Consider the following 27,840-nt stretch of genomic DNA (forward strand, 5'->3'; position numbering starts at 1 on the left):
CCGTGCTTCCCACACCGGGTGGAAAAGATCTAAGTTCGAGTCCCATCGATGACGTGGGGAAGTTTCTGGGCCTTTTTCACAACGTGGCTGAGTTAGTTGGTCTCAGAAGAGAGTGGCATGGTTTTTTGTCCTACAAACAGAAAATCTACCACAGAACACATGCAATTCCACTGTAGAATAAACTGGGGAGTATGACGGTGCATGGAGACCAAAACCGTTTTACTAAGAAGCTGTTTCGAGGAAGGAAAGGGCGTTGTATTTTAACCAAAATCGATCCTCTATCATGATAAAATACTCTATAAATCGATCTTCTTCGTCTCTCTCTTAGTTGACACTTAAGACAAAAGTGCTTTTTTTTCTTTCTTTTTTTTTCACTCAGTACTTTGAACAAATATTGATGCTTAGCATCTTGCGTATCTGTCTAGCTAGTAATGCACTATACTGCACTTTTATGCGAAATGGTATATTTATATAAACAAGCAGTGGCAAAGTCCAAAAGAGCTTGTTTCCAAAGTACCCGGAAATGGTTGTAGAAGTGTGAAGAGTCGTGTTGCACTAAAGGAGCATGTATATGTTTAAAACCAGGTGTGTGGAGAATCGTGTTTCAACCGTAAGTTCTTAAAACTTACTTGAAAACTAAAGCATACTTGAAATGAAAACAATAACCAATGAATGCGCTAAATCAAGGAGTATACTGAAGGAATAGCTGCTAATATTCGTGACTGTCGTTCACAAAAAAAAGGGGGGGGGGGGAATTCTGTATATTATAAAACGTAGTTATCCGAAATGTGTATACTATACTGGAAACTATTATGAAATATTCCCTAAGGGTTATAAAAACCTTCCTAAAATTTGAAATTCACTCCCACCCCATCGTGGAGACACGTTTGGATTGAACACTGCACACAACTTGTTATTAAGGATGGCGCTAACTAGGAAGAAGTAATTTTTTTGCAAGGTTGAAATCACTTTTGAAATTAAATAATGATCACCTTCAGTATTTATAAAAAAATAATTATCCGTACATCTTAGAAAAGTGTATCTATCCTCGGTGTCATGCTCCAAACTTGTGCGGAAGCGAGGAAATTGGCAAATATCAGCAGAATCTATTTCAAGACTGTTGAATAAGAACTGCAGTGAAACGGGAGGAAGAAATGGACCCTAATTTCATCAATCGCACTGTGATGAAAAATGGGTGTACGGCTATTACCCAGAAATTCCAGTCGTCTCAGTGGAAGCCACCAAACTCACCTTGTCCAAAAAAACCACTGGTTCAGTAAAATGTGAAAAGTGTTGTTTTTTTTTTTCTTTGTTTTTTCCAACATTCAGGGTTTCGTTCGTTAAAAATTTGTACGAAATAGTCAGACGGCAAACCAGGCCTGTTATAAAGCGGTTTTGATTTGATTGAGGGAAAGTTAGGAGAACAAATTTTCAAACAGCTGGTGGATAGTTCCACCATAACATTACTCCTACACACACACACACACACACACACACACACACACACACACACACACACACACACACACACCGCACTACCCATTCAAGGATTTTTGGTACGAGAAAACATTCCAGTAGTATCCCATCCTCCATATTCATCTGACCTCGCCCCATGTGATTATTGTCTCTTCTACAGACTTGAAATAAAGCCAAAAGGACGATTTAATGGCATTCCAACCATCCAACAGAACGCGACAGCAGAACTTCATTTGTGATTGCGGACGACAGCATCAGCCAACATTCTCACAGATGAGACAATCCTTTCACTTTTATGATTTATGCTCTGAAACAACCAATACTTATTTAATTTTTACTACTTGTTTTTAAAATTTATTTTGTCATTGCTTTGAGTTGAGAATGATGTCGAAGAAGTGGCAACCTCGATGTTATTATTCTAACGATTGCTAACAAGCGATACCGGAAGTAGGGCGGACCAACTGGGACAGTACTCCGGAAACCTCTACACCGTACATCACAGGAGACCTACGAAGCGGACCAGAAATGTGAGGTGAGGAATATACAGAGCTGTTGTGCTGAAATCATTTTATTTTACTACAGAGAGGTTAACAATTATAATAAGAGTAACAAATTTGTGGAAATGTATTTCCCACTTTTCAAGTAGTTAAATCATTATTAGGAGTCGAATCAGTGCTGATCTTGGGTGACAGAAGGATGCAGCGGGCGCAATGCACTTCCTCCCACTGAAAGGACCCAAATCCCACCGCGGGAGAGAGTGAGAAAGCAATCCAAGCAAGAATTCCTCCTTGATCTCCTTTCAGTTCTCATGAAACCAATATGCCCAAATCAACTGATTACTTGCTATTGTTCCTATGTTCAGATTCTTCTTCCTTCTGACGAAATTTGCACTACAGTTCTTAGAAATTTTATTCAACTATTAGCGTATTCGGTTTGTTGTTTTGTTGTTTGGTTTTTAGGAGCATTAGCAACTAAGGCCATATTGCTCCGGGATATGCGGTGGTAATTCCCTGACATTTCCGCATCCTCCGTATTTGGTGGTGACGGGCTCGAACCCGGGTCTAATCAAGAAGCGTGTGCTACGCACTGTTGCTCCTTCCCACCTGGCTACGGAGGCGCAAGCGTATTCGGTACTCCACCATAAACAGTAGAAATACTTTTTATTCTTTAATTTATCTAACAAATACTTTTTATTCTTTAATTTATCTAACATTCAAGAATTTTTTAAGAAATTTTATTTTAGCTTTGATATCACATTATATTACATTTGAAGAGGTAGAAATTACGAATGGGTTCTGTTAAGCTCGTTTAATTCGATTGCTCTGAATGCATCTTCCCATAATAGTGGTTAGTTTCTCAGAAAGCTCATTTCTGTAAAAGCTCATTTACAGGCTATTTAGCTCGTAATCCATAATACAAATTTGTATAGTTAAAATGTACTGTAATGGCCCAATTAAGCACTCTCGGTTCCCGGAGTTGAGCGCAATGTTGGAGACCAAAGATTGCCCGAATATATAAGTAAATTTTTGGGTCCCCTATTGGCAAAGGAGGGGGGGGCAGGGCTGCAGTTCCTCCAGTTTTACTTTAAATGGACCGTGCACAAAATACTATACATTTGCATTGAAAAACAGAAATCAGTACTATTGCAATTAACAATAAAAAAGTCATAAAAATGAAAAAAGAAATACATACAGTTATATACACAATTTTTTATTATTATTATTTTTTTAAATTTCTCTGACTGTGGTCGGTCAGAGATTATCTCGGAGCTATTAACTTCTTACCGTGCCGCTCCAAATCCTTTGAAGACACAATGCGGTAATTGAGCTAATTTGCTGGATCACGTGTTGCTCTATTGTTATTCCGAAACAAGTTTAATATACATCGTCCAAGAGCAATTAATATTAAATGAATAATATTTAATTACTATAAATTATATTAATATTAAAGGATTAATATTAAATTGAAATACACTTGGCACAAAACGGGCATCCTTTCTTGCCCTGGGGTCCGTATATTCCCGTTGCGCAAGTACAATTATATTATACAAAAATGTTTTCTAGGAGATTTGCATATTCTTTCCCGGGTTCGCCTAGGATATAAAATATCTTGAAGATCTTTTTTTTTATTTCCAGGCGGAAACTGTTCTTTCCTAACCGTGTACATAAACACAAAAAACTCATTCCACTGTAACTCATGCGACATTAAGTTTAAGTAACTGTGTGTATCGCTACTGTTTATGATTCGTGTTTGTTAATTATTTGATGGTAATTCATTTTTGTTAGGCTGTTATTGAAAATAATTCAGTTTTTTTTTTTTTCTTATGTGTGTGGTGACGCCATCTTCTGTGGAATATATGCAACATTAACTTTTTTTTTTTGGTAGTTGTTGGCGCATTGGCTTCTGTGGCCATGATGCACCTCCCAAGATTTTTGCAGTACTTTGATCCAAGTACGAGGCGGGATTCGAACCCGCGACCTTTGGTTTGCCAGGCAGGCACTTTACCCACCCGGCTAGCCCGGTCGGCGCAACATTAACTCTTATAGGATTAACAGTTTCGTAACACGGTGATAATGTTAAAATTAATAGGATTACGAGTGGAGAAGAGTTATTTCACACTCTCCTTAGGACCAGAATCCGAAGAATTTCTCACTAAATTGGTACACCTCACGAAACGTATATCAGATTTTAACCTTATACTGCTCACTTAGATTTTTGCCAATCCTCAGATTCTTAATTACATTTATTTTTCATTTAATCGTGACGGACCATCAGGGTAGGATTTAATATTGTCAAACCGTGGCGGGCACCCAGAGTTCTACACTTCTCGAGATGTTAAGAACAGAGCATGTAATTCAAGACATATAATGACTGAACACAATGATTCAGTATATATATAATTCATAATATTTACAGCACTAATATGATAAAAATTAAGGCTTAAAAAAACGAACTTATTCAGTAAAAAATTAAGGTCCCCTCCTCCAAGATATTTTCGGCTATATACAATTATCAATATATTCTCAATAATTAAATTAAAGTAAAATTAAAATAATTAAAGTAAAGCTAAACAAAGTTAGTTTTGTGAACGCCAATTAAAAGAGCGCAAAAAAGTTTTCAAATCAGTACTCAAATGAAGTTTTCAAATTACTAACGTGTTAAAAATTTAAAATAAAAGATTTAATCCGCCATAATTAGCTATAACTCTATGAAAAAAAAAAAAAAACAGAAACATCAGAAAATACATGTAGATTTAAATAATACACAGTGAAAATTATGAAGTGACTTGTCCAGATAACTAGTCTTTTAGCTAGAGGAAGGAGATCGTACCTCCAGAGATAGTCCTTGCTTTTTTAATTATTTATTATTTTTAAATATTTTGTCTAGTGCTAACGTGTGTATCTTTAATAGCAGTTCCCCCGTATTTTTTTCTAATAGCTGTGTAAGCTGTGTAAGAGGAAGGATACTCAAGTACAAGTAAACAAACGCTAGATACTGCAGTGTATAAAGGGAAAAGGGATTCAGAGGATAAATAAACCTGTTTAACAAGCCATTTAATAGGTTTGTTGCGCCAACGAAAAATATTAATGTATAATCAGAACGCGCTATTAGAACTAAAAATGACACCAAAACAATATAGTTGAACCTCCCGAATCCAGCAAGCCATTATCTGGTACCACCCATTTTTCGGATACACGAGGACAATGGGTGAATCCGGCAAACCATCAGAGAATCAGCAAATTTATATTTCTCGGGTTGATTTTTACCACATCGAGAAATTATTAGGCCATGGGATAATTTATCTGCTATTTGTGAACAAGATTTGTGATTCACTATTGAATGGCAACGGATTACTCATTTTCTGGATGTTGCAATTCGTATATGAAACATTATGCTGACGTAAAGCACTTAACAAATTTTAAATTATGAACAATATCGACACGTCAACTTTCATCCATTTGTATTAGCTTTTGTGCCGCTTTACAGGAATAAAAGTAGCCCAGAGGACTGCTGTGGATCAAAATGCACAATAATAATAAAAAAAAAAAAAAAATCGCAAACAAGGTCATCCATCATCTATTGTGAAAAAATGTTGCATTGGTACGATACGCGACAGCGGAACTGCGGTGCTGCGATTCTGCAAAAATTCTGACGTTGTTTCATCAACCGTGTACAGCATATTTTGGATGGGGAAATCATTTTATATATGTAAAAGCGCTTGACCTATTTCGTCTTTGTGTGTATTTTCGGCGACCATATAATAAACTTTAGTGTATATCGCAATGGTCTTAGTACTCAGAACAAACTCCTATAGCACGCGACGCTTAAGTCAATGCGCCACTTTAAAACAAATGACATTACCGAAAGGTTCTTCCTTAGCCTTCCATTTATTTTAAAGATTTATTTATAAGGCTGCCAGACGTACCCCATTTCGGGGTATAATATCCCCTTTTTTTTGGAATTATATTTCCAAGATACCCCTTTTCTAAAATTTGAAATGTAGCATTTGAAAAAAGCATAAATCATAAAACACCCTGTTTAGATGATTATTTAGGAAGAAAGAATTAACTGACGATAAAGTTGTTGTTGAAATGCACCCTTAAAGACTCAAAAACGGCATTCTATCCTTTTCAACTTAACGTTTAATCTAATAAACTCTCTACTTTCCAAGTTAAATGATCATTTTTATAGATTTATTGCTTTGGAAAAATTAAAATCTTACCAGAATACAGAAGAGAAATTTGTTCAAGAAAAGAGCAGATATTTTCTAAAAACCAAATCATCTGCATAAGCAATCTTATGCAGATTTTCAGCTGATTGTTCTAGTCATAAATTAAGTACTAAGGTCCAAAAAAGTGGGTCCAATACAGACCCTTGAGGCCACACTCTAGAAAGATTTCTATTAAACTGTAGATGATTAGATTTAAGTATAATTTTCCTACCATACAAATAACTCTGTATCGTTGTATACAATAAATGTGGACATTGCATATCCCTTAATGCAGACAGAATACTACAACTACTAACTCAAGTAAAAGACACTCTTATCAACACATGGATTAGGCAGCAAACTCATGCTGCCTAATCCATGTGTTTCTCTTCTTATCTAACAGTCTGATTCCCAATATAATTCGTTCCATTCTTCGCTGTGTAGTTCGCAGCTTCTCTTTCATTCTTTTGGTGAGTGCCCAAGTTTCACTTCCGTAAGTCATGGTGGGGAGTTATTTTACGTTTCAGACAAATTGGGACATTGCTCCTCGGTATGTGGCTATATTTCCTGAATGCTATCCATCCAAAATTTATTCTTCTCTTGACTTCCATCCATTTATCATTATTACAGATCATGACTTGTCCCAGATAAGTATATGACTCCACCTTTTCAATCACTGCTCATTCAATCATTATATCCCTTTCTGTGGCATACTTGTTCATTACTTTTGTTTTAGCCATATTCATCTTTAGTCCAAAATCCTTACTAACTCTGCATAACTGATTAAGATTTTCCTCTAATTCTTTGGGATCGTGGCTTATGACCACAATGTCATCTGCAAATCGTAAATGGTTTAGGTACTCTCCGTTCACATTGACTCCTTTCTGCAACCAGTCTAATCTTCTGAATGCTTCCCCAAGGGCAGCAGTAAACAACTTCGGAGATATTGTGTCTCCTTGTTGAACTCCTTTCTCAAATTTAAATTTCCTACTGTCTTTGTCTAGTCCAGTGCTTCTCAAAGTGGGCGATATCGCCCCCGGGCGTTTGAATTATCCGTGGGGGCGTTAGGCATGACAGAGGGCGACAGGGGGCCGATGGAGCAACATCAATGATTGGCCGTTACAAGGGTTTTATGGCTTATTTAAAAAATGCTGTGCCAAATATTATTACTGTTCATTGTGTCATTCACCGTCAGCATTTAGTTGCGAAAAAACTTGGTGATCAGCTCCACAATTCTCTACAAACTGTTATTACTGCTATAAACAAAATTAAAGCACATTCTTTGAATGATCGTATATTTCGAAAGCTTTGTGATCAAAGCAGTGAAGATTTTGAACGATTGCTACTTCACTCCAAGGTTCGGTGGCTGTCAAAAGGCAACTGTCTCAACAGATTTTATGAACTCTTTAATACTGTTGTCGAGTTTTTTTGAAGATAGGAACAACGACCTTAGTAATTACCTCAAGAAAATGAAAACTGATATTGCTTATCTTGCAGATTTACTAGATTCAACTCAATGAACTTACATTTACAAGGACAAGATGTAACTCTTATTAAGGCGAAAACTCAAATTTCAGTATTTATTTCAAAATGAAAGCTTTTTATGCGCAACGTAGGATTGTATCAATTTCCAAATCTGTTGGAAATAGAGAAAAAAGAAAAAATAGCCGATGAAACTCTACCTTTTTGTAATCATCTAGAAATGTTGCACAGAGATATGCAGGAAAGGTTCGAAGATCTCCTTAATTTGAAAATTTCAGATTGGGTTATAAATCCTTTTTTAAATAACGACGATGGTGAACGTTTTGTAGAAGAAGAATTGATTGAGTTACAAAATGAAGTTGAACTGAAGCTAAAATTTCAAAATTCATATCAGGAATTTTGATTACAAAAGAAAATCCCTGACCATTATCCTGCATTGTGGGGAATTGTAAAAAAATACTTATTTCTTTTCCAACATCATATCTAGTCGAAACCGGTTTCAGTGCTATCTCAATTGCTGACAAAACAAAGAAATTGTCTGGATGTTGTTAAACGTGGCAATTTACGACTTCTACTTACAGATATTAAACCTAATACTGATAAGCTAATAAATCTCCACCAAGCTCATCCATCGCATTAAATATTAAAATACAGAGTGTCTCAAAAATATTGGTACAAACGTTTAGGGGAGGTAGGTAACATCTAAAGGAATGTGAATCGCATAGGAACCCATAACCGGAAACGTCATGGGAAAGTAGTAGCAGAAGCACAAGAAGCAGAAATGACACAAGACAGTAATTAGTGGCAAACATTTATTTGACATAATATTAACAATGGAGTGCGAGATGGATGCATTTCAGGATGTTACAACAGATGCTCGAAGGTTCCACCATGAGACGCGATGCATGCGTGACACTGACGCAGCATGGATTGGCGGACACGGTCCAACACACCTGGAGTTTCTTTGACAGTAGCAGCAGCGCAGACGAGTCTCGCCACGAGATCCATTTCCGTCTCCACAGGCGATTCATACACGATAGATTTGAGAGCCCCCCCACAGAAAGAAATCAAGGCTTGATAAATCAAGTGAGCGTAGGGGCCAGGCAACGGGTTCACCACGGCCAAACCATCGCCGCCCAAAACGCCTGTTCAAATGGTTACGAACACACCTTCCATAATGGGCAGGCGCCCCGTCATGTTGAAACCAAATGTTGCGTCTCACATTTGCTGGAACATCGTCAAGTAACCCTGGTAGAACTTGTTCAAGAAAGATCCGATATTTAGCGGAGTTCATGCGAGATGGTAACAGGTATGGGCCGACTAAGCAGTCACCGACCATACCTGCCCACACATTTATTGCGAAGCGATGTTGTGCCGCATGGGGGCGCACACCGTGTGGGTTGTCGTGAGCCCACACATGAGCATTGTGCTGATTGAATAAGCCTTCCCGAGTGAAATAAGCCTCATACGTGAACAAAACATAGGTTGAAAAATTCAAGTCTTGAACACTTTCTTGGAGAAACCGCTGCACAAAAGCCACACGTACAGGATGATCTTGGGGCAGCAGTAACTGAACCCTTTGGAGATGCAAGGGGTGTAAGGAATCGTCGTGCCAGACACGCTGTACACTGCAACAAGACACTCCTAAGGCAGAGGCAACGGCACGTGTACTGGTAGTTGGATTATTCTGCACGGCATTCGACACACTTTCTTCCATGCGGGAGTTCGCGTGGAACGTGGTCTGCCCGCACTACTCCTGTTATCTTTAAATAACCCATAATCGCACAAATTTTGATGCACACGCGCAAACAAACGGTGGTTCGTTACATGTCTGTCTGAGAAGCGTTCTCCATAAATTCGTTGAGCGGCTCGTCCATCCATACACTAGGTTCATGTCTGCCAGCTCACAGTTCGTATATCGATGCATGCTCTTCGTGCGGAGAATACCGCGCCCTCTACCGACTTACGGTGAGGTTTCCGGTTATGGGTTCTTATGCGATTCATATGCCTTTAGATGTTACCTACCTCCCAATATTTTTGAGACACCCTGTATAATTAACTATTTCCATTAATATCATGACTTATTTATGTAATTAACTTTAATTTTTATGACTTCATTTAAGTGACTATAACTGACTTTATTTATGTAGTTGTAATTTTTTACGAAGAAGGAATAAGGTGCAGTAAATAGTTTTCTTTATAATTCATACACATATATGCAGGGCTGCATTTACCTTTTTGGAGGCAAACAGACAAATATTTATTTCAGTTATTTAGCTTCACTTTAAATTGGTGGGCTAAAAAAAAAGCCTTGGCGAGGGCTTTTTTTAGGGGGGCGGTGATCCAAAAAAGTTTGAGAAGCACTGGTCTAGTCTAATAAAGGAGGTAGCGTTCTCATATATTTTCTTCAAAATCATAATATATGGGGTATCTATGCCTTGTCTGTCTTTCCAGTGTCCGAAACATTGCCTTATGCTGTATGGAGTCAAATGCCTTTTCATAATCCACAAATGCCAGGCATAATGGTGTTTTATATTCATTTGCTTTCTCCATTAGCTGTGATATTACGTGAAGGTGATCCATAGTTGAGAATCCTGTCCTAAAGCCAGCTTGCTCTTTCGGTTGATTCTCCTCAAGTATTCTTTCTAATCTGTTAGTAATGACCCTTGTAAACAGCTTGTAGATATGGGATAACAAGCTAATTGGTCTATAATTTCCAATTTCTGATTTATCTCCTTTCTTATGCAGCAAAACTATGATTGCATTATTCCACTGCTTAGGCATCACACCTTTTCTAATGCACTTTGTGAAGAGCCTTGCCAGTTTTTGTATTATGTCTCTTCCTTCCAATTTTAACAACTCTACAGTAACTTCATCTCACCCCCCCCCGGGGGCTTTCTGATTCTTCATTTTCTTCAACGCATGTCCTACCTCATCAGGTATGTTGTATATGTTACAATTTGCGATCCATCTTTCCCGCTGCTGGCCTCATTCCTTCGCGCCTTGTATAACTCTTTATAGTAGTCTCCTGCTATTTGAATTATGCCTTCTCTGCTATTCATAAGTACACCATCGCTGTTCTTCAGTTTCAGTATCATTTGTCTTTCTGTATTACTGCTCATGGATGCTAATTTAAATCCTCTGTTTTCCCTTAATGTTTGTTCTACTTTTCTTGTGTTAAATCTTCTTATGTCCTCTCTGAGTCTCTTTCTAATGGCTTTGCATAACTCAGTATACTCAATTTTCTCCCTGTCTGTGTTTTTCTTGCTCTTCATTTGTCGTCTTCGGTTCATCATGACAAGTGTTTCTTGACTGATTTTTTCTTCTTTGGATTTCTTTTTACCTATAGGTTTCTTGGACTTTATCACTTTCAGAAAGTTGTAATGTTCCTCTTTGATATCTTGGTCCTGAACAGTCTGCAGAAGCTCAAACGTGTTCTTAAGTTCCAGTACATACTGCTTTTTATCTTCTTCTGTTATCTCAAAGATCTTTGTATCATTTACTCAGTTTTTTCCTTTAGTCAGTGTTTTTTCCTTTCTTTTCTTACATCTATATCAAGTATGCATCTTATACCATGTCAAAAGCTCCAGTAATATCTATAAAGATGGCTAACGCATACTATTCCTCTGCCTGGTTGGAGAAATTCATAAGATATTGATGGCATCCTCCGCAGAATGCCTTCTATTGAAGCCATACTGATAAGGCAGGGTCAAACCATTTTTATCCATGACTTGGTTCAGTTTTAAAAATAATCTTTCAAAAATATTTTCAAGATTGGCCAATAACGAAATTGGTCTATACTCCCCCTTGGGACATTCGATTTTTTACTCGGCTTAAATAACAGCTTAATCAAATTAACTTTCCAGATCCCAGGAAAGGTACCTCGAAGTAAGCATTTATTACATAAGTTTAACAAAAATGGTAGGATAAAGTTCAATCACTTTAAGAACAGCGACATTCTCTACTAAATTGATCCCCAGAGCTTTGGAAATGTTAAATTGCTTAGAAATGGCTCTCCGTTCCTCTAAAGTAAATAAGTCAATATCGACTGACCCAAGGTATGTTACATTAGAGTCTCCGATACCTTCTTGTTCTATTGTCTCCCTCCCCATGTTCCTTCCTCATTAGGAAACAACTCAGATGTTATTGCCTGCACTGTTGTAATCCAATCAGCTGTTTCCACACCATTAACAATCACTGTATTCATTATCTCTCCAGGTCTTACTTTATTCATACTTAGTTTGTAAAATAATAAGAGAAGTTTACCTCAATATAGTACGTAGAACACACACTTCTGTATGATAATCTCCAGAAATTAAAACGAAAAAATCGAAAAACTTAAATTAGAGTAACAAATAATTTAAAAAATAATTAAAAATCAATTTAACGCAATTAAAAATAAGAAAATTAATAAAAAGAATTTTACGAAAAAATTGCAAAATTTCAGCTTCAGGAAGCGTTTTCAGCTTCCTGAAGCTGAAAACGCTTTTCGACCGTATGCCGTGATCACAGGAATGAAAATTACCGAATAGGGGTGTGTGTGAAACTTAAATGGGGATTATTTGTCTTCGCGCATGCGCGTAAAAGCCCACGAATCGGAGATGAGATATGGCCGACTAAAATTACAGAATTTTCGTGTAATTTAATTTCTACGGTTTCTGCAATTAATAGTCGCGTATAATTACGGAAACTAAGTATTTTGGCCTCGTTAAATAAAAAAAAAACATCACTTTCGTTAATGGCGTGAAAAGCTAATTCTGACGCTGCTGAAAGAGAAGCAGGAACTGAGGCCGCATGTTGATTAACACGAATATTCAAAGGAAACTGCGTCGAACCTTGGTAAGACGAGTCGCAATCACCGCAAGAAATGTTGTATACCAGATCATTAATTTGTGTTGCGAACGCGGAAAGAACCGAGAGATTGTTCAGTATAGTGTGTAATTTCCGTATTGGTCTGGCCACAATTTTAAATTCGGTATCTTTAAAAAATTTGCTAAGGTGTTTGTGCCACTGTTCAACATACGGGACAGAAATAAAGTATTTTTTGATATTACTATTGTTGGTTGGTGTAGTATTTTGTATCCTATCCTTAGCTTGTACCCTAATTCGGTTTATTGTGGAAAGGGGATAACCCCTGTTTAAGAACCTGCTGGTTAATACTTGTATTTCTGAGCCCAAAGCAGATTCCGTCTGCTTTGGGCTCAGAAATACATTGAATATTTGTAGGCATTTAGAAATTGATTAAAGATAATCGATCTTTTGAAGGTGAACGGGTGATAGCTGTTATAATGTAGAAGCATGCCGGTGTTTGTAGGTTTTCGGTAGATGTTAAATTGGATTTTATTCGAGTCCCGAGTAAGCGTGAAATTTAGAAAGTTTAATGTCTTTGTATCCTTACCCTCCCTTTCCAATGTAAATTTGAGTCTAGAATGAATATTATTAAACGAATGTAAAATGTCTTCTTGGATCACTAATAACTAGAACATCGTCTAAATACCTCCCATAGTATGTGATACGGGGTGGAAAAGGCGTCAAATGTATCTGCTCAATCGTTGAGAGATTGATCTCAGCTCGGAGATCTATACATTTGATGGACCTGTTTATACTCCAGGACGACCTGGAGTATAAACAGAAAATGTATTTATTTAATTACGAAGTCTGATAGAAGTACAGTCTATTAAACACACTGAGTCAATACCGCTAATCAGACTACTCGGACTTCTGCATGACGAATCACAATCGCATTAATTTAGAAACATCTATTGTAAGATGCTAAATTCTGAATCGACAACAAAACTCACGACTTCCAACAACTTTTGATATTAAGTATGGTTATTTAAACTTTAATAATATTTAAAGTCGTCAGCATAAATCAATAGGCGTTCAACCGAGCCAAAGACTGATGAGGTCCATTACAAAGGCTTAAAAATGGATCGGAGCGCACCCAAGCCCCATTCCGGTTCGTTACACGCGTGGATAACGGCATAAAATACTTGATTATTAAAAGTAACATATTTTATTAACGGGAATTAGAATTGATATATTTAATTCTGTTTCGTAAAATTTTCCAGTTGGATCTCTGAGTCCACACAGATAACAGCCAGAGCCATTAACATTTCTTGCTAAAAAAAATTAAACAAATCAGTGTGTAGAAAACTACCTTCGCAGAAACTATACTTTGTGCAGTGGTGAAGCTACTATACGTACTCGCTATGTCCGCCACCGCGGGGTTGGGGCGTCGACGATTTGGGTAGTAAGGTTGTTAAAGATCAAGTGAAAGGCCCAGAATTTATAGTTTCGTCTCTATTCTTGCAACATCATTAACAGATGGTATCACTATAAATATATAATTAAAAAGATAGTCTAATAAAAATGTAGAATATATGAATTCGCTCAATTCCTCAACTTTGTGCATCTATAATTAAATGTATAATTCTTTTTAAAATGTCTCTTTTTTCAAGCTATTGAAAAAAGAAAGAACAGTATAAATTAGATAAACTGCAAAGTTATTTAACCAAATCTTTGAGAAACTTAATTTTAATTAAACACGAATTTTGTTTTCTTTTTCAGAGATGGTGATCCTGTGTGCAGGAGTGGCGTTATTTGTATTTCTACAGGAAGGGATAAAATTCTTTAAGATAAAGTTGGTCGAAATTTTTAATAGAAAGATGAAAAGGAACAGAAGTTTAAACAAATCAACTAACGAAAGATACGAAAGGTAATTAGCACATCACAGCTAAATCATTATCTAAGCTCTATACTTATTTGAAATATGCTGAAATCCATATTTCAACATATTTCAAATAACGTTTTAGTACATCGTTGTACTAAAAGAGTGAACTAAATTCTGTATCTTCTAGCGACGTCTAGGCCTAAGCTCAAGTACGGGCTCATTACCTACGCAAAGTAAACAGAACTCCAAACAGCATATTTCAGCAAAATAGTGGAATTACATATATTTTAATGTGCTAGTATCTGCGCATGTCAATATCTCCATGATATTAATATGCCTTCCTGGCCCACAAGGGCATCCGATCGTACTCTGAAGAAAATTCCGGACGACCACGATAGAATGTTCAATTACTCAGCGACTCAGCATACTCAACTGTTTACCATCTTAAAAGACGAGTACAAATTTGGAAATACGTCCTTCAGCAGGCGCAATATGGCCTCTAAGGTGCTGATGCGCCCTAAGATCAACCAAACCAAAAAATGTCCTCGAGAATGACATTTTGTTCACCGCTTTGTTCTTAATTCGCAACCATGACGTATGGCGGCCTCTAGGAAAGCCCATTAATTGATGTTGGTAAATGAGAGTTCAAGAAATATTTTTCATGCGCTTCGAAAAATTTATGGAAGTGTTCCATGAATAAAACGCTTCATTGTTTTCCATTTACTTTTATGCACAATTTTATTTAGTCCAAGAATGAATCTCGCCTTGCGATTTACTCGTTTACAACTGAAGAACATTTACACCAGTTCTAAAACCGTGTCGCGACCTGCTTCAAACTAGGACCGTAAGATTAGAAAAAATTTCATTGCGTTCAATGGTAGTCATTCTTTAGGCGTTCCGCAAATATAGTCTTTTAATTCTAAGTATAACTTGAGTGACAAAAGTTTGAGAACCAATGGCGAATAGAAAGGAAAGTGTTCAGGAGGGCCGAATATCGGTGAAAAAACAGCGGAAAGTGTCTGCGCGAGTTTTCTGGGCAGTCCATGCATACAACGAAAGTAAGATAAAGTGTTAAGTGATCCTCAGACAACTACGTTTCTACATAGTTTTGTGAGGATACTGTTTCTAAGGAAATCCTACACATTTCAAATGATGCAAACAATAATGAAAGGGAATCATGAAAAGCACCATTGGCTTTCACTGTTCACGATTTTTGTTATCGTTCTGGTTGTAAGGCTGATTTTCTCACAAATATGTTCAGTGATAAAGCACCGTTTCACTTGGTAGGAAAAGTAAATCGGTACAGAGTTAACCAGATTTTATGCCAAACCAACTAAAGCTGTGAGGCTGCGGTTTATTTGCCAGTTTACCTGGATGAAAAACGCGAGTTTTTGTTTTGGAGGAAGAAGAAAGGGGACTGTGCAATTCTTGCACAAGACCACTAGGTCATGGTGTGACAAAAAACGTCTGCAAGTTTCACAGGTCTTAACAGGACTCGGACCCAGGCCTCTACCACATGGTGAATCGGCACAACATAAGGTATGGAAAATTGATTGTCCTAGCAAGTAGTAGGCGCGTTATAGACAGCTGCAAGATCAGTATTTACATAAGATCGTGTTTACAGTCAGTTCTTTTTTTATTTTGTAAAATGCACACTCTGAAATCGACTAACTCTTCCAAGTTGTGAAAAAGGCCCATAAAATTCCTTACATTGTTGGCAGAATTGGAACTTGGGCCTTTTCCACTCAGCATGGGGACGATAATTGATGATTATCCTCCACTGTGCTACTGTGAGAGCCAATAAAGGGCAAATTGAAAACACCCACCCCTAATAAGACATTGGCACTCGGTTGAATGGACATTACAGATATGATTGTATGCGCAACGTATATATAATGAACTATTAATTAATTGTTAACGGAAACGGAAACAGGCAAAGTTGGTCGACTTTGAACGGTACCGGCAGCTAAACCGAGAAGTCCGACAAAGAATGACAGCAGAAAGAGAAGCATACTGGAACCAAGTGGCAGACGATCTTGAAGTGGCGGCATCCAAAAACGAGTACCGCACTCTCTACCGCACCCTCAGATGTCTGAGTGGAAAGACCAAATTGACTAGTGACAACATCAAGAATGCTGATGGGACCTTCGTGCGATCACCATCCGAACGCCTGCAACGGTGGAGTGAATTCTTCAAAGCTTTGTATAATCACGACCCACCTCAGGGACCGCCAGCAACAGCACTCTCGATCGACCCCCCTGAGGTCTCCATGGTCGATGTTGAGCCTACAGTAGAAGAAGTGAAAGCAGCCATACAATCCCTGAAGAATGGCAGGGCACCAGGAGTGGACCAAGTCACCACAGAAGCGATCAAAGCCGGGGGAGATGTACTGCTTCGCCGACTACACTCACTCCTCAAAACCATCTGGTGCACTGAACAAATTCCGTTAACATGGAGGAAAGCTATTATCGTACCGATCCACAAGAAAGGTGATAACCGGGACTGCAAGAACTACCGTGGCATCAGCCTCCTTTCCATCATCGGAAAGGTCTTTATGAAGATCATCCAGTCAAGGCTGCAAAAACATCGCGAGCAAACCAGTCGAGAAGAACAGGCAGGATTTAGACAGGGCGAGGATGCTGTGATCAAATCTTTGCCATTCGTCAGCTGATGGAGGAGAGGATCCGGTGTGGACAGCGAACCGTCATTGTTTTCATTGACTTTAAGTCTGCTTTCGACTGTGTCCACCGGCCTGCCTTATGGAAACTACTAGAGGTTGAACATGTACCTCGAAAAGTCATCACACTCCTCCAAACTGCATACAACGGTTTAACCAGCCAGGTGCGCATCCAGAATGATTTATCTGAGGAATTTACCATCCAAACTGGAGTCCGCCAAGGGGATGTAGCCTCCCCGTTGCTTTTCAACATCGTGGTCGACGCCATTATGAGGCAAGCATTCAGAAACAGACAGGGCATACAATATGACAAGGATCACTATGTGACTGACCTGATGTTTGCTGATGATAGTGCTATCCTTGCCGGTAACGACGCTGAAGCCACGGACATCCTCTACGACATTGCCCGCATTGCCCGGCCATACGGTTTGAAGATCAATGCTGGTAAGACAAAGGCCCTGACAACAGATGGGTCGCAAGCCACCATCTATCTCGAAGGCGTCCAGATCGAGCAAGTGCAGGACTTTAAATACCTTGGGTCGCTGGTCCAGGAGAAGAAAGTTGCATCCACCATGGAAATCCACAGCAGAATTGGACAGGCGGCCACTGCGTTCGCCTCGCTCAAATGGTGTCTGTGGAAGAGGACCAACATTTCCACAAAGACTAAAATCCGACTCTTCCGGACTTTGATCCTGCCCATTCTACTTTACGGATCGGAAACATGGATTTGTCTCAAGTTAGATTTGAACAAACTTGAGGTATTCCAAATGCGATGCCTGCGGCAGATCTTGGGCATCTCTCTTCGCGACCGCATCACTAATGATACCATCCGCGCCAGATGCCAACAGCAACCAACCATTGCCGACCAAATCCAGAAGCGAAGGCTCAGATGGTTTGGCCACGTATGTAGAATGGGCACGAACAGAATACCATCCACACTCCTTTGGAGACAACGACCCACCCAATGGAGCATCCAACGGACCGCGCCTAGGAAAACGTGGGCCAAGCAAGTGGAAGATGACTTGAAGAGCCGACGTCTCGACCTTAACCAGGCCAGGACTGAAGCCATGGATCGTAAGGTATGGAAGAACATCACAGAGCAAGTCCGAAACCCTGCGGCACCTACAGCAGCATACTGGTTGCGTGGCCAACCGCCTCCCCCAGCTGCCAGCTAAGGACCAAAGAAGAAGAAGAAGAAGAAGAAAGAATTAATTGTTAAAATGAATTAGTTAAACTTTTACTTCTGTTAATCACAGAAAATGAAACTTCAATTAATTTTTAAAAATAATTTATTTTAATCATTATTTATAAATTATATTTTGCTCCCTTTCTTTTTTTTAGGTTACAGCTACATCTACTGCAGACTGTGCTGCACATGATCGAGATCACAATGAGTTATATAATAATGTTAGTGGTAATGAGTTTCAATGCGTGGCTCTTTCTGACTGTCGTAACTGCAGCAAGTGTCAGTTATCTAGTAGAAGCCATTTTAATCCATAAACCTCTAGCTGTTCCAATGGAAATGCAAATTTCTGGAGATACCTGACCACTACACTTACCTCTTGCACCCACTTGCAAAATCTTGTATATTTACAATCCTTGAACTTGTTACTAAACGAAATTTTTTAAAGTTTTTTTAATATTAAATACCTTAATAGATACTACGAGTTAATTATAGGCAATTTGTGTTCTCTGAATGTGGTTCTCACAAAATTAAAAATTAATTTTAAATATTCAGCGATTGTTTATAGGTACGCAGTATTTTAGTCATCTACGTATATTACTGAAGTGAAAAATTAACGAGTGTTAGAAAGCTTGCTGAATACGATTTTATGTGAGGAAATAGAATCTGTGTGATATTCAAGTTTTAGTTAATAGTTTGATAAGGTAGATGTCTATGGATCCCACTGCCTAACAACAAAATTCTATATTAGCTGTCATATTTGTGTTTGTTGTGAGGCCAAAGGAGTGAGTTAAAATTCAACAGTTGTGACACTCTTGTTCGGTTTTGTGCCCAAGCAGCTGACACTATGAGAAATAAGTATATTGTGTTTGCATATATTCTGGTTGGTTTGTCTGTTTTTGCTGAAAACTGCATAATACTCACCGAAGATCAATCAACTTAACCATGGATTGAAAAAAGTCCCTAAAATTTGCTCCTTTTATTCTCTCCTCCAACCTCTCTTACCCATCATAATATTTGCAACTTTTACTTAAACACCTCTCTTTCCAGCTTCTTCTTTTCCTGTACTCCAAGCTTTAATTCGTAACCTACTAAAAATGAAATAATAAAGTATGCCCTCAAACCTCATAAATGGTTTTTCACAAATCTCCTCCAATTCTTATCATTATTAAAAACTTTTACTGTTTTGAAAACACCATCTGTCGATTTTGATCTAGTGAGAAAACGTTTCCTTTTCTTGATATAAAAACTTTCATAACATGTCCTAAGATGGCAGCTCAATAGTGCTGTCTTTATTATTTCATTTCAATAAGAGACAGCCTTCAGTCAATTATCAAAACTTAATTACGTTTAACTTTAAATAATTTTCCTGATAAATAAATGGAATGAAAAGAAATATCCTAGAAAATCGTTATTGAGATGATAATAACGTGAATATTCTTTAAGGGAGAGTCAAATACCTTAAGAAATTACAAAATTGAAAAGAACAACATCTGTGAGTATGAAATTATGAGGAAAAATGCACAGATATTGAAAGATGGTTAATATGGGCGTACTTCCAGAAAGATATATGTTAAAACAATGGTTCAAAATGATGAAGCTGTTTTAATTCAAATGTGTACATGGGAGCTTCGCAAATCTCACGAAAGAACAAGCGATACAGCCGAGAAGGGAAAAAGGAATTATATATTTTCTTTATGAAGAAACTTTATTGGAATGGCACTTAATTGAAGGTGCATGGTATTTGATGTTATTATTTCAACGTCCAGAGAATAATTGTTTTTTCATCAACATAAACATATCATGTCCAGGAAGTTGTCTTCTAGCTGCTTCATAAATATTTCATTTGCTTGTCTGATGTAGTTCTCGATCCAGTTCACATGGTGAGGTATCCAAGTGTACACACCAGGGAATCCAGGTTCGGCACACTTGAAGCCAAAGGACACGATGCCGATTACTATCCAGGAGTCATCGTGATTGATCATTAAAGGCCCTCCGGAATCTCCCTAAAAAAATCATTTACAGTTGTTTAAATATGGTGTTATGATAATAATAAGCAGCCTGTTGAGAGAGAGAGAGAGAGAGAGAGAGAGAGAGAGAGAGAGAGAGAGTAAACAATTAATATCCTCATATAGCATTAGCATAATATAGCAAGCAAGGATTTTGAATTTGCGACACAACATAATGCAGAAATAGCAAAATCTTATTTAACATTAGCTTTATAAAGTAAGTTCCACTAAGTTATTAAGAGTGAATTTAAACAATTTAATACAGAAATTTATCCTCGTTTAGAAGTTAATTAAAATCAAGCGATATCTGATCAAATTGCAGATTTTTAATTCTGAATATTCAAAATTATTAAGGCAACTAAAATGCGCCAATCGAACTGGACTGGTGCAGAATTCGCATAATTTCGACTGATTGAAACATGCAGCAGCGAATTTTTAAGTGAAATTTCGCAGGAAAATTCGTGCAGTTTCACACTTCAGGTTTTATGAATGTCCAAAACGTTAAAATGCTGTTGAAAGATGTAAACACGCTTGACTACATACCAAAATACTTAAATCGTGTTTCGAATGCTAGTTGCGGAAGTCGCTTATAAACTGGTACTCAGATGAAAGTTTTTAATCAGAATTTCTGGTTCTATGTTAAATCTTATCTCTTTGCTTCCAACCTCGTGGTAAACACAATCGGGACCAGTTCTAGGTATGTTGGCGACCCTAAACAGTTTCCATTTGCAGCATTCCCGACGTAGCACATGTAATAAGTGGGCGACCTGATATGGTACTGACTTGATGTCCTATGAAATCCTGAGGTAATGCTTAACGAGTGATAACCACTTTCTGACCACAGTAACTGTCGATAATTGGCTGTGCAGTGTGGCTGGCTGTACAGTCTTTCCTGAAACAAGCAACTTAGCACTTGCAGAGAGGCCTGGAAAACTTCCTACAGTCGGCAGCCAATCTGAATCCATCTCATTTTCATTCAATAGGCACTGCAATCTTATGCTATCATCTTCCATTTGCTGATTCTTCTAATGATGGCTAAAAATGTTTTTTTTGTTTGTTTGTTTTTGCGAATAACCATTAATGGAAATGTTTGCGATAAGGCGTCGTGTTAACACCAAAACCAGGAAGCGAACATATACACGAGATAGCTCCAAGGGGCGGAAAGAAAGAACATATTTTCATATTTGGGAATGGCAGAATTTAATCCAGGAACGTAAGGCTTTGACTCAATATGATTGCGAACAAAGACTATTTTTAGGATAGAAAGTTTTCTTTGTTTTCTAAAGAGAAATAAATTCTGCTCTTTCTCTCTAAGAAGAAGAAAAAAATGAAGAAATTTCCATATAACCTGATCGTACCGACTAGTGTAACGAAATGAAATTCATCGCAATAGAAAAAAAAAAAAATGTAATATATGAACACTGCGTTGTTAGATAAAAATTAATGTTGGAAAAAAAAAAAAAAAAAAGGTAGTATGTACTAGAAATGCTAGAACTTAAATGTAAATATAGCGTAACATACACTACAGTAGCAAGACAGAACTGCAGTGAAGGATTATGAGACATCGGAAAAGTCATAACTCACTATTTTTACTGTGGTATTTATATACTCGTATGTCTTAACTGATTTGTCACGTTTAATATTCCCTGGAGCAAATGATGTGTCTTAGGCTTGGACTTCTTTAAAAGTTTAGATTTTAGACTTCACTGTATGAATATAATTGTAAAACTGATGAAATGGAACGAAGTGACCTCAAACAGTATTAACTACGTTCCTTGTAACTTTCCTCACCAGCTGCAAGTAAAAAGCATACTAAGTAAGATCCTAAGAGCGATATTTTGATACTGGCCAAAACAAATTTAAAAAAGTTTTAGTTTAAATTTTTAGTTGCCAAAAATATAAATACTGTACATAGTAACGTTCCTTACCTGGCAAGCGTCTTTACCTCCTTCTTGTAAACCGGCACACACAAAATCAGGGCTAAATCCTCTTGGAAAAGGAGAATCTAGTACTTTCGAGTAGGCCTTCTCGCACTGCGATACTGGGACTATGGGGATTCCTTCCACTTCTTGCAGAAGATGACTGGATGGACCACCTACAGGGAAAAACTGGAATCGTCACAGTCTCAAAAGAAAGAGGTCATACTATATTTTTATACAGTTACATTTTGCTTTCAGCTAATGCTTTCCAGAGTCCAGACTAATACGAAACAAGCACCTTAATAATGGAAAAGCTGTTATTACAAGAAACCAATACGTCTGTTCGTTACATCATATTTAGGAAATGACAGACTTAAAAATATATACGTCACAATAGCCTTACTCACCAAAAGCTAGATCTCCCCAACCCAAAATAGTAGCGTTTTCTCCAATGAGGCTATTCTGAAGCACTTCTGTCGATGGGAGACATACAGGAAACACTTCATCAGACAGCGTGACGTTATTTTTCAAGCGGAGAATAGCGATGTCGTTATAATAGGTGGCTGGTTTGTAGTTTTCGTGAGTGGTGATGTCTATAAGATCATGATGTGAGCCTCCATCTAGAGTCACTTCTCCAAGTCGCACATAATAATTCTGGGGTCGAGGGCTGCAAAAAATATTTAAAAAAAAAATAGTACATATTACTAAACTTGAGAAATCATCTCAATGCATAATTCTGAAATTGTAACCATTTTCATTATGATAATACGAGCATTTTAGAGGAGTCAGTTACAACATAAAATATCCATACCAGGCTATGCGCGATTCCTGGCCTCTTAGACCGCACACAGAACAAAAATACAGCTTACCTTCTCCCATCAAAGCAGTGGGCAGCTGTGACAATATGCCATTCATCTATAAGCACACCTCCACAGAGAAACTTTGGACCTTCTCCGTTTTTAGTAAATATTGCAGTCTGTAGAAAAAAAATAAAGAGAATAAGCTAGTATAAGAGAAAAATGGATTAAACAGATTAAGTGTATGTAGAGAATTTATTAAAAAAAAAGAATGCAAGGAATATGCAGGGGTCATATTTATCTTGGATACCCAAAGACAATTGTAGTGAGAATTATCAAAGACAAATATATCTGTGCTACTCTACTGCTTGGCCTCTTTTTTTTTTTACCCTTGTGAAGGCGACACCGGCTAATGTCACAAGCCATATAAACAGTTAATTTAATTCTGTAATTGTTACTTTTTTGATCAGTTGATGACGAATACTTGGTACACCCAGCATTCATCACCAACTGATCAAAAAAGTTCTTTCCATCCGCATTACACAAATCCAACAGTTGGCGAGAACATTGCATTCGACATTACTTCTGCAAAGCGTCAGCAATCTTGGAACCCATCGTGCGGAGACCTTAGACATGTGCAGATGGTCATGTAAAATGCAGTGGGCAGTCCCATAACTAATTTCCACTGCATTTGCGATTAAATGAATTGTCACACATCTGTCACTCAGCACCAGCTGCTCAACCTTTGCAACCGTCTCACTGTCTGCTGTGGATGTTGATGGCCTTCCTTCCTTCTCTTGGCTCATCAAAGACACTTGTACGACCATACTGGAACTCCCGTTTCCACTTTTTTACAGTGTCATAGGATGGACAATTCTGCCCATACACAGCTTTCATTTCTTCGTCAATTTCCTAAGCTTTCTAGCCCTGCAAATGCAGGAACTTGATCACTGCTCCATACTCCACTTTGTCAACCATAGCGTCCTTCCTCAGATTCCGGGCTTCGCCTCTGGTGTACGATCACCTACGGGAATGAAATTTCACATGTTAGCTACTGAATATATAGACAACATATTAAAAACGGCATCTTCCTACAGATGTTTTATTTAGATCAGGGTACGAACTTTTTGATGCCCCCTCGTATATGTATATACGAGATGTGGCAATAAAATTCCCGGACTGGCGCTGTTGCGGCTATGTTCAATCAGTTTGAAAATAAAAAGAAGTCATGCATTGCAGTTCAAACATCCTCCAACAGACGGTATAGAGATTGCCCAGAAAACACGGCAATTGAACTGGGAGCACATAATTAGAGTCTAAAGGAGAAAGTGTCGTGTTTGCGGCGAATAGTTGAGGAATATCAAACTCAAATAAGAGAATTACAGAGAATGCTATCGGTGGAACTGGGTGAAACTGCTGGTCTACGATGGAATAGCATTCTATATAGTGATGCAGTCAAGGGTCTTGGCTTTGGGAACAATATTATTAAAAAAGAATGCTGGGACAAGTTCAGGGGACAATACTGTGGAAAATAATCTGTAAAATAATCTGTTGAGGAACAAAGAGATAAATTGTCATGCTCTTGTTAATAAAGGCTAAGGATGATCCTCACCTGGAACCAAGTAATAACGTTCAAAAAGCTGTCAGCAGAGCTTTGACAGATATGCTGAAGTCCATAAGAATACATAAGGTGAAGAAAACGGCGGTAAAATAAAACCGAGAAAAATTTTCGAACTCCAAAACAATATCGACAAAGGTATTGTTTTGGAGTTAGAAAATAAAGACGACACTGATCATATAAAACAGAATAAGAGAATTAAGCGGCTGGGGGTTCTCTTTTCAAAATTAATAGTCCATGAAGATGCCTATGGAAGAGGACATAAGTAATGAATGACCTCTACAAATCTCGTATATAGGAATGAGGTCCTACTGAATAAATCCATTTCGTCTTGTAACCATCTGTTACAATTGGCAATCGTTCGGGCACACTTCAAAAACTTGTAGACGTCGTTAACCAGTCTGCTGTCATTGCGCTAAGAATGGACATTTACACCGTAATTATTCGCAAACCGCCCTCATGTGCGAATTGTATATCGAGAGGGAATAGATTGAGCCACTCGGTCAGAGATAAAAAGTGTACGGAATATGAAAAGGCGCAGAAATTTATACCTGACAGGACGGATTACTCCTTACATATTAATGTATCAGTGGAATAAACATAAGTGGAATAACATAATTCAGGAACATGCAACATATTGGTACGCAGCAATCTATAGCACAAATGGAGTGACAAAGAATTACAGGACTACTAATATAATACAACTTAATGGGCAAAGATCCAGAAACGTTGCAGATGAATTGCGGATAGCCTGCAAAATGAATTGACCTTGCCTATATTCAGGAGCCGTAAGAAAGCGACAGAAGAGTCACGGGCTATTCACTGAGCACCAAAATTGTCTCATGCAGTCGGAGCAATTTACGATTTTAGTTCAGCAATTCTCGATTTTAATCGCAACTTATCTGCCACCCTGCTCCATCGATATTGTACCCTTGATGCGGTTTGCATTTGTGCTGAAACTGAGGAGATTAAATTTTATTTGGCAAGCATTTATTTTCATCATGACGGTGACATTGCGTCACATTTAAATTACATTGAAAGCTTGCTGGTTCACTGCAAAGTGAGAGGGTTATTATCTGATTGGACTCTAATTTGAAAAACACGTTACGGTTCAGTCAAGCTACTAATGAACGGGAACGTTGTTGTAGGAGTTAATTACTCAGCATGAATTGTTCGTTCATAAACCGCGATCTGAACAGAGCAAATTTTGACAGTAAACGGAAAATTCAATATTGATATGATACTGTCAACTATTCAGACATCTGATTTAATCAATAATTGGGCTGTCGAACCAGATTGAGTATCCAGTAATCACCGAGTAATCAAGTTGCAGTTGAGACTGACGTCCCATTGTGAACCTTGGAATACACAAGGTCGGGGGTCAACGTGTGTTTGCTTTAATTGCGGTCTTCAGGGTTTCCTCTATATGCCGCTGTAGCATCTGAAAAGGCAAAAGGCCAAGGCTGGCAAGTATGTATATGTAGGTGTGTATGTGTGGTGTTCTGTTATTCTATACACTATACTATATTATTTTTAGGCCACCCGAATAATGAAATTCATCTGCCGTGCTGTGTGTCTTATGTCTGTTAATTGCGCGTGTTCTATGGTCGATTTGTCTGTTTTGCTGGACGAAAAACCCCAGTTTCTGGGGGGAAAACCTTTCTATCTACGCCTGAGACCGACTAACTCAGTTACGGAGTGAAAAAAGCCCATTAAAGTTCCTCGCGTCATCGACGGGATTCGAACCCGGGCCTTTTCCACCTGGTGTGGGGAGGACGGTGACGATACCACTATGCTACCCGCACAGACCGTGTTGTTGTGTTGAGTGCTGGCACCTGGTGACTTCGCAGCCAGGGGACCAGGGACACTTACTGGGACTATCAGGCAAGCCTGGGACCCTAAGGTGTTTATAGAAAGGAAGTGGAGATAAGAATGAGAAGTATGGGGATTGGAAGGGAAAGGAAATTTGGACAGAGGATAAGGGGAAGAAGAAATAGACATCCCCTGAAACAGAAGAGAAAAGTTGACAATAGTTAATAGACAAAGTGTATAGTGAACTATATTCTATTTACATTTAAAATCTAATCTTAAGATTCTTAGACATATTTGATTAGAGCTGCACAGCTGGCAACCAAGAAGTATCATATGAAAATTATATACAAGTCTATAACCTATAGACAGCAAGTAACATAATAAAACCCAGTCTTGAAAAGAAAATGCTTAACAAATTTTTGCTACCAATCTATCAACTAACTATTGAAATACCATAACCTCGACAATTTAACCATTCCCATTAACAGACAATTGATTTCAGCCACATTTTCAAAGAATTAGAAGTGAAAGTACTAGTGAATGTACAATTTTAACAGTTATTTACAATGATTTCAGGATATAATTGCAAAACTTTGCAACCCAAACAATTCAATGATTTTTAGTTAAGACTGCAGTTCCTGCAGCCAAGAATCAACTTGTTCAACTCCACCCAGGAGAAACCCAAGAACAACTTTTTTTTTTTTTTTTTTTTTTTAGTTGTTGGCGCATCAGCACCTCCCAAGGTTTTTGCATTTTACTGTGATCCAAGCCCGAGGCACGGATTCGAACCCAAGACGTTTGGGTTGCCAGGTAGGCACTTTACCCACCTGGCTACCGGTCGACCCAAGAACAACTAGCCACCTAGGAATACACAGGGTGTATTTCGTTGATTTTCATTAAAATCAACAAACTGGGATACATGTACTTTTGATGACCAGTTGCGTTCCAAAACTGCAGGTAACGCTGGACGAGATTGGTGCGCTACTTGGAATGAAGGATGCCCAATTATTACAAGATTGGTTACAGGGGGGTGCCTGCAAAGGCCATGAGATGCACCCAGATAAGATGTGCTCCGGTCAAGTGGTGGACACCAGAGCTGACATCTCTCCGTAAGGAAACAATTAAAGCAAGAAAACTGTATCAGCTGTGCAAGTGTGGGGGAGGGAATGAAACACAAGCTTTCAAAAATGAATATAGCCGAGCAACACGGGAATATATACGAATAATCGTTAGAGAAAAGTATAATGCATGGAAGAGCCTGATACAAATGTGGAAACAACAATCTCTGGGGATCGGTATATAAACTGTGTAGTAACAAATTACGGCACTCTGCTGGAGATGTTGCGCATTCAATTCAGGCTGCAGGAAGGACGCTTCATACTTGGGAGGAAAGTATGATCCTAATACTGGAACATTTGGTGGGAGATTTGAACCATCACAGTGAGAATTAAACTAATATTTCAGCATACGAAGATATGATGTT

General features: G+C 38.2%; 2 protein-coding genes across 2 annotated transcripts in view; one reads left to right on the forward strand and one right to left on the reverse strand.

The window, feature by feature from the left end:
* The window catches only part of LOC150087347 (high affinity copper uptake protein 1-like), a 33,054-nt gene extending 14,436 nt beyond the window's left edge, over nt 1-18,618 (forward strand). Inside the window, exons 3-4 of the mRNA XM_090372009.1 lie at nt 14,240-14,387; nt 18,361-18,618. Coding sequence (XP_090228135.1) covers nt 14,240-14,387; nt 18,361-18,565 — 353 coding nt within the window. The 3' untranslated portion in view covers nt 18,566-18,618. The remainder of the gene's footprint in view (nt 1-14,239; nt 14,388-18,360) is intronic.
* A 1,301-nt stretch (nt 18,619-19,919) lies between these two features.
* The window catches only part of LOC150087348 (clotting factor B-like), a 91,865-nt gene continuing 83,944 nt past the window's right edge, over nt 19,920-27,840 (reverse strand). Inside the window, exons 5-8 of the mRNA XM_090371147.1 lie at nt 23,000-23,106; nt 22,538-22,797; nt 22,140-22,306; nt 19,920-20,208 (exon numbers count right to left, since the gene is read on the reverse strand). Coding sequence (XP_090227273.1) covers nt 19,990-20,208; nt 22,140-22,306; nt 22,538-22,797; nt 23,000-23,106 — 753 coding nt within the window. The 3' untranslated portion in view covers nt 19,920-19,989. The remainder of the gene's footprint in view (nt 20,209-22,139; nt 22,307-22,537; nt 22,798-22,999; nt 23,107-27,840) is intronic.

Source organism: Mastigoproctus giganteus, chromosome 4 (genome assembly GCF_048544385.1).
Source record: "Mastigoproctus giganteus isolate SK-2022 chromosome 4, ASM4854438v1, whole genome shotgun sequence".
Taxonomy (NCBI): Eukaryota; Metazoa; Arthropoda; class Arachnida; order Uropygi; family Thelyphonidae; genus Mastigoproctus; species Mastigoproctus giganteus.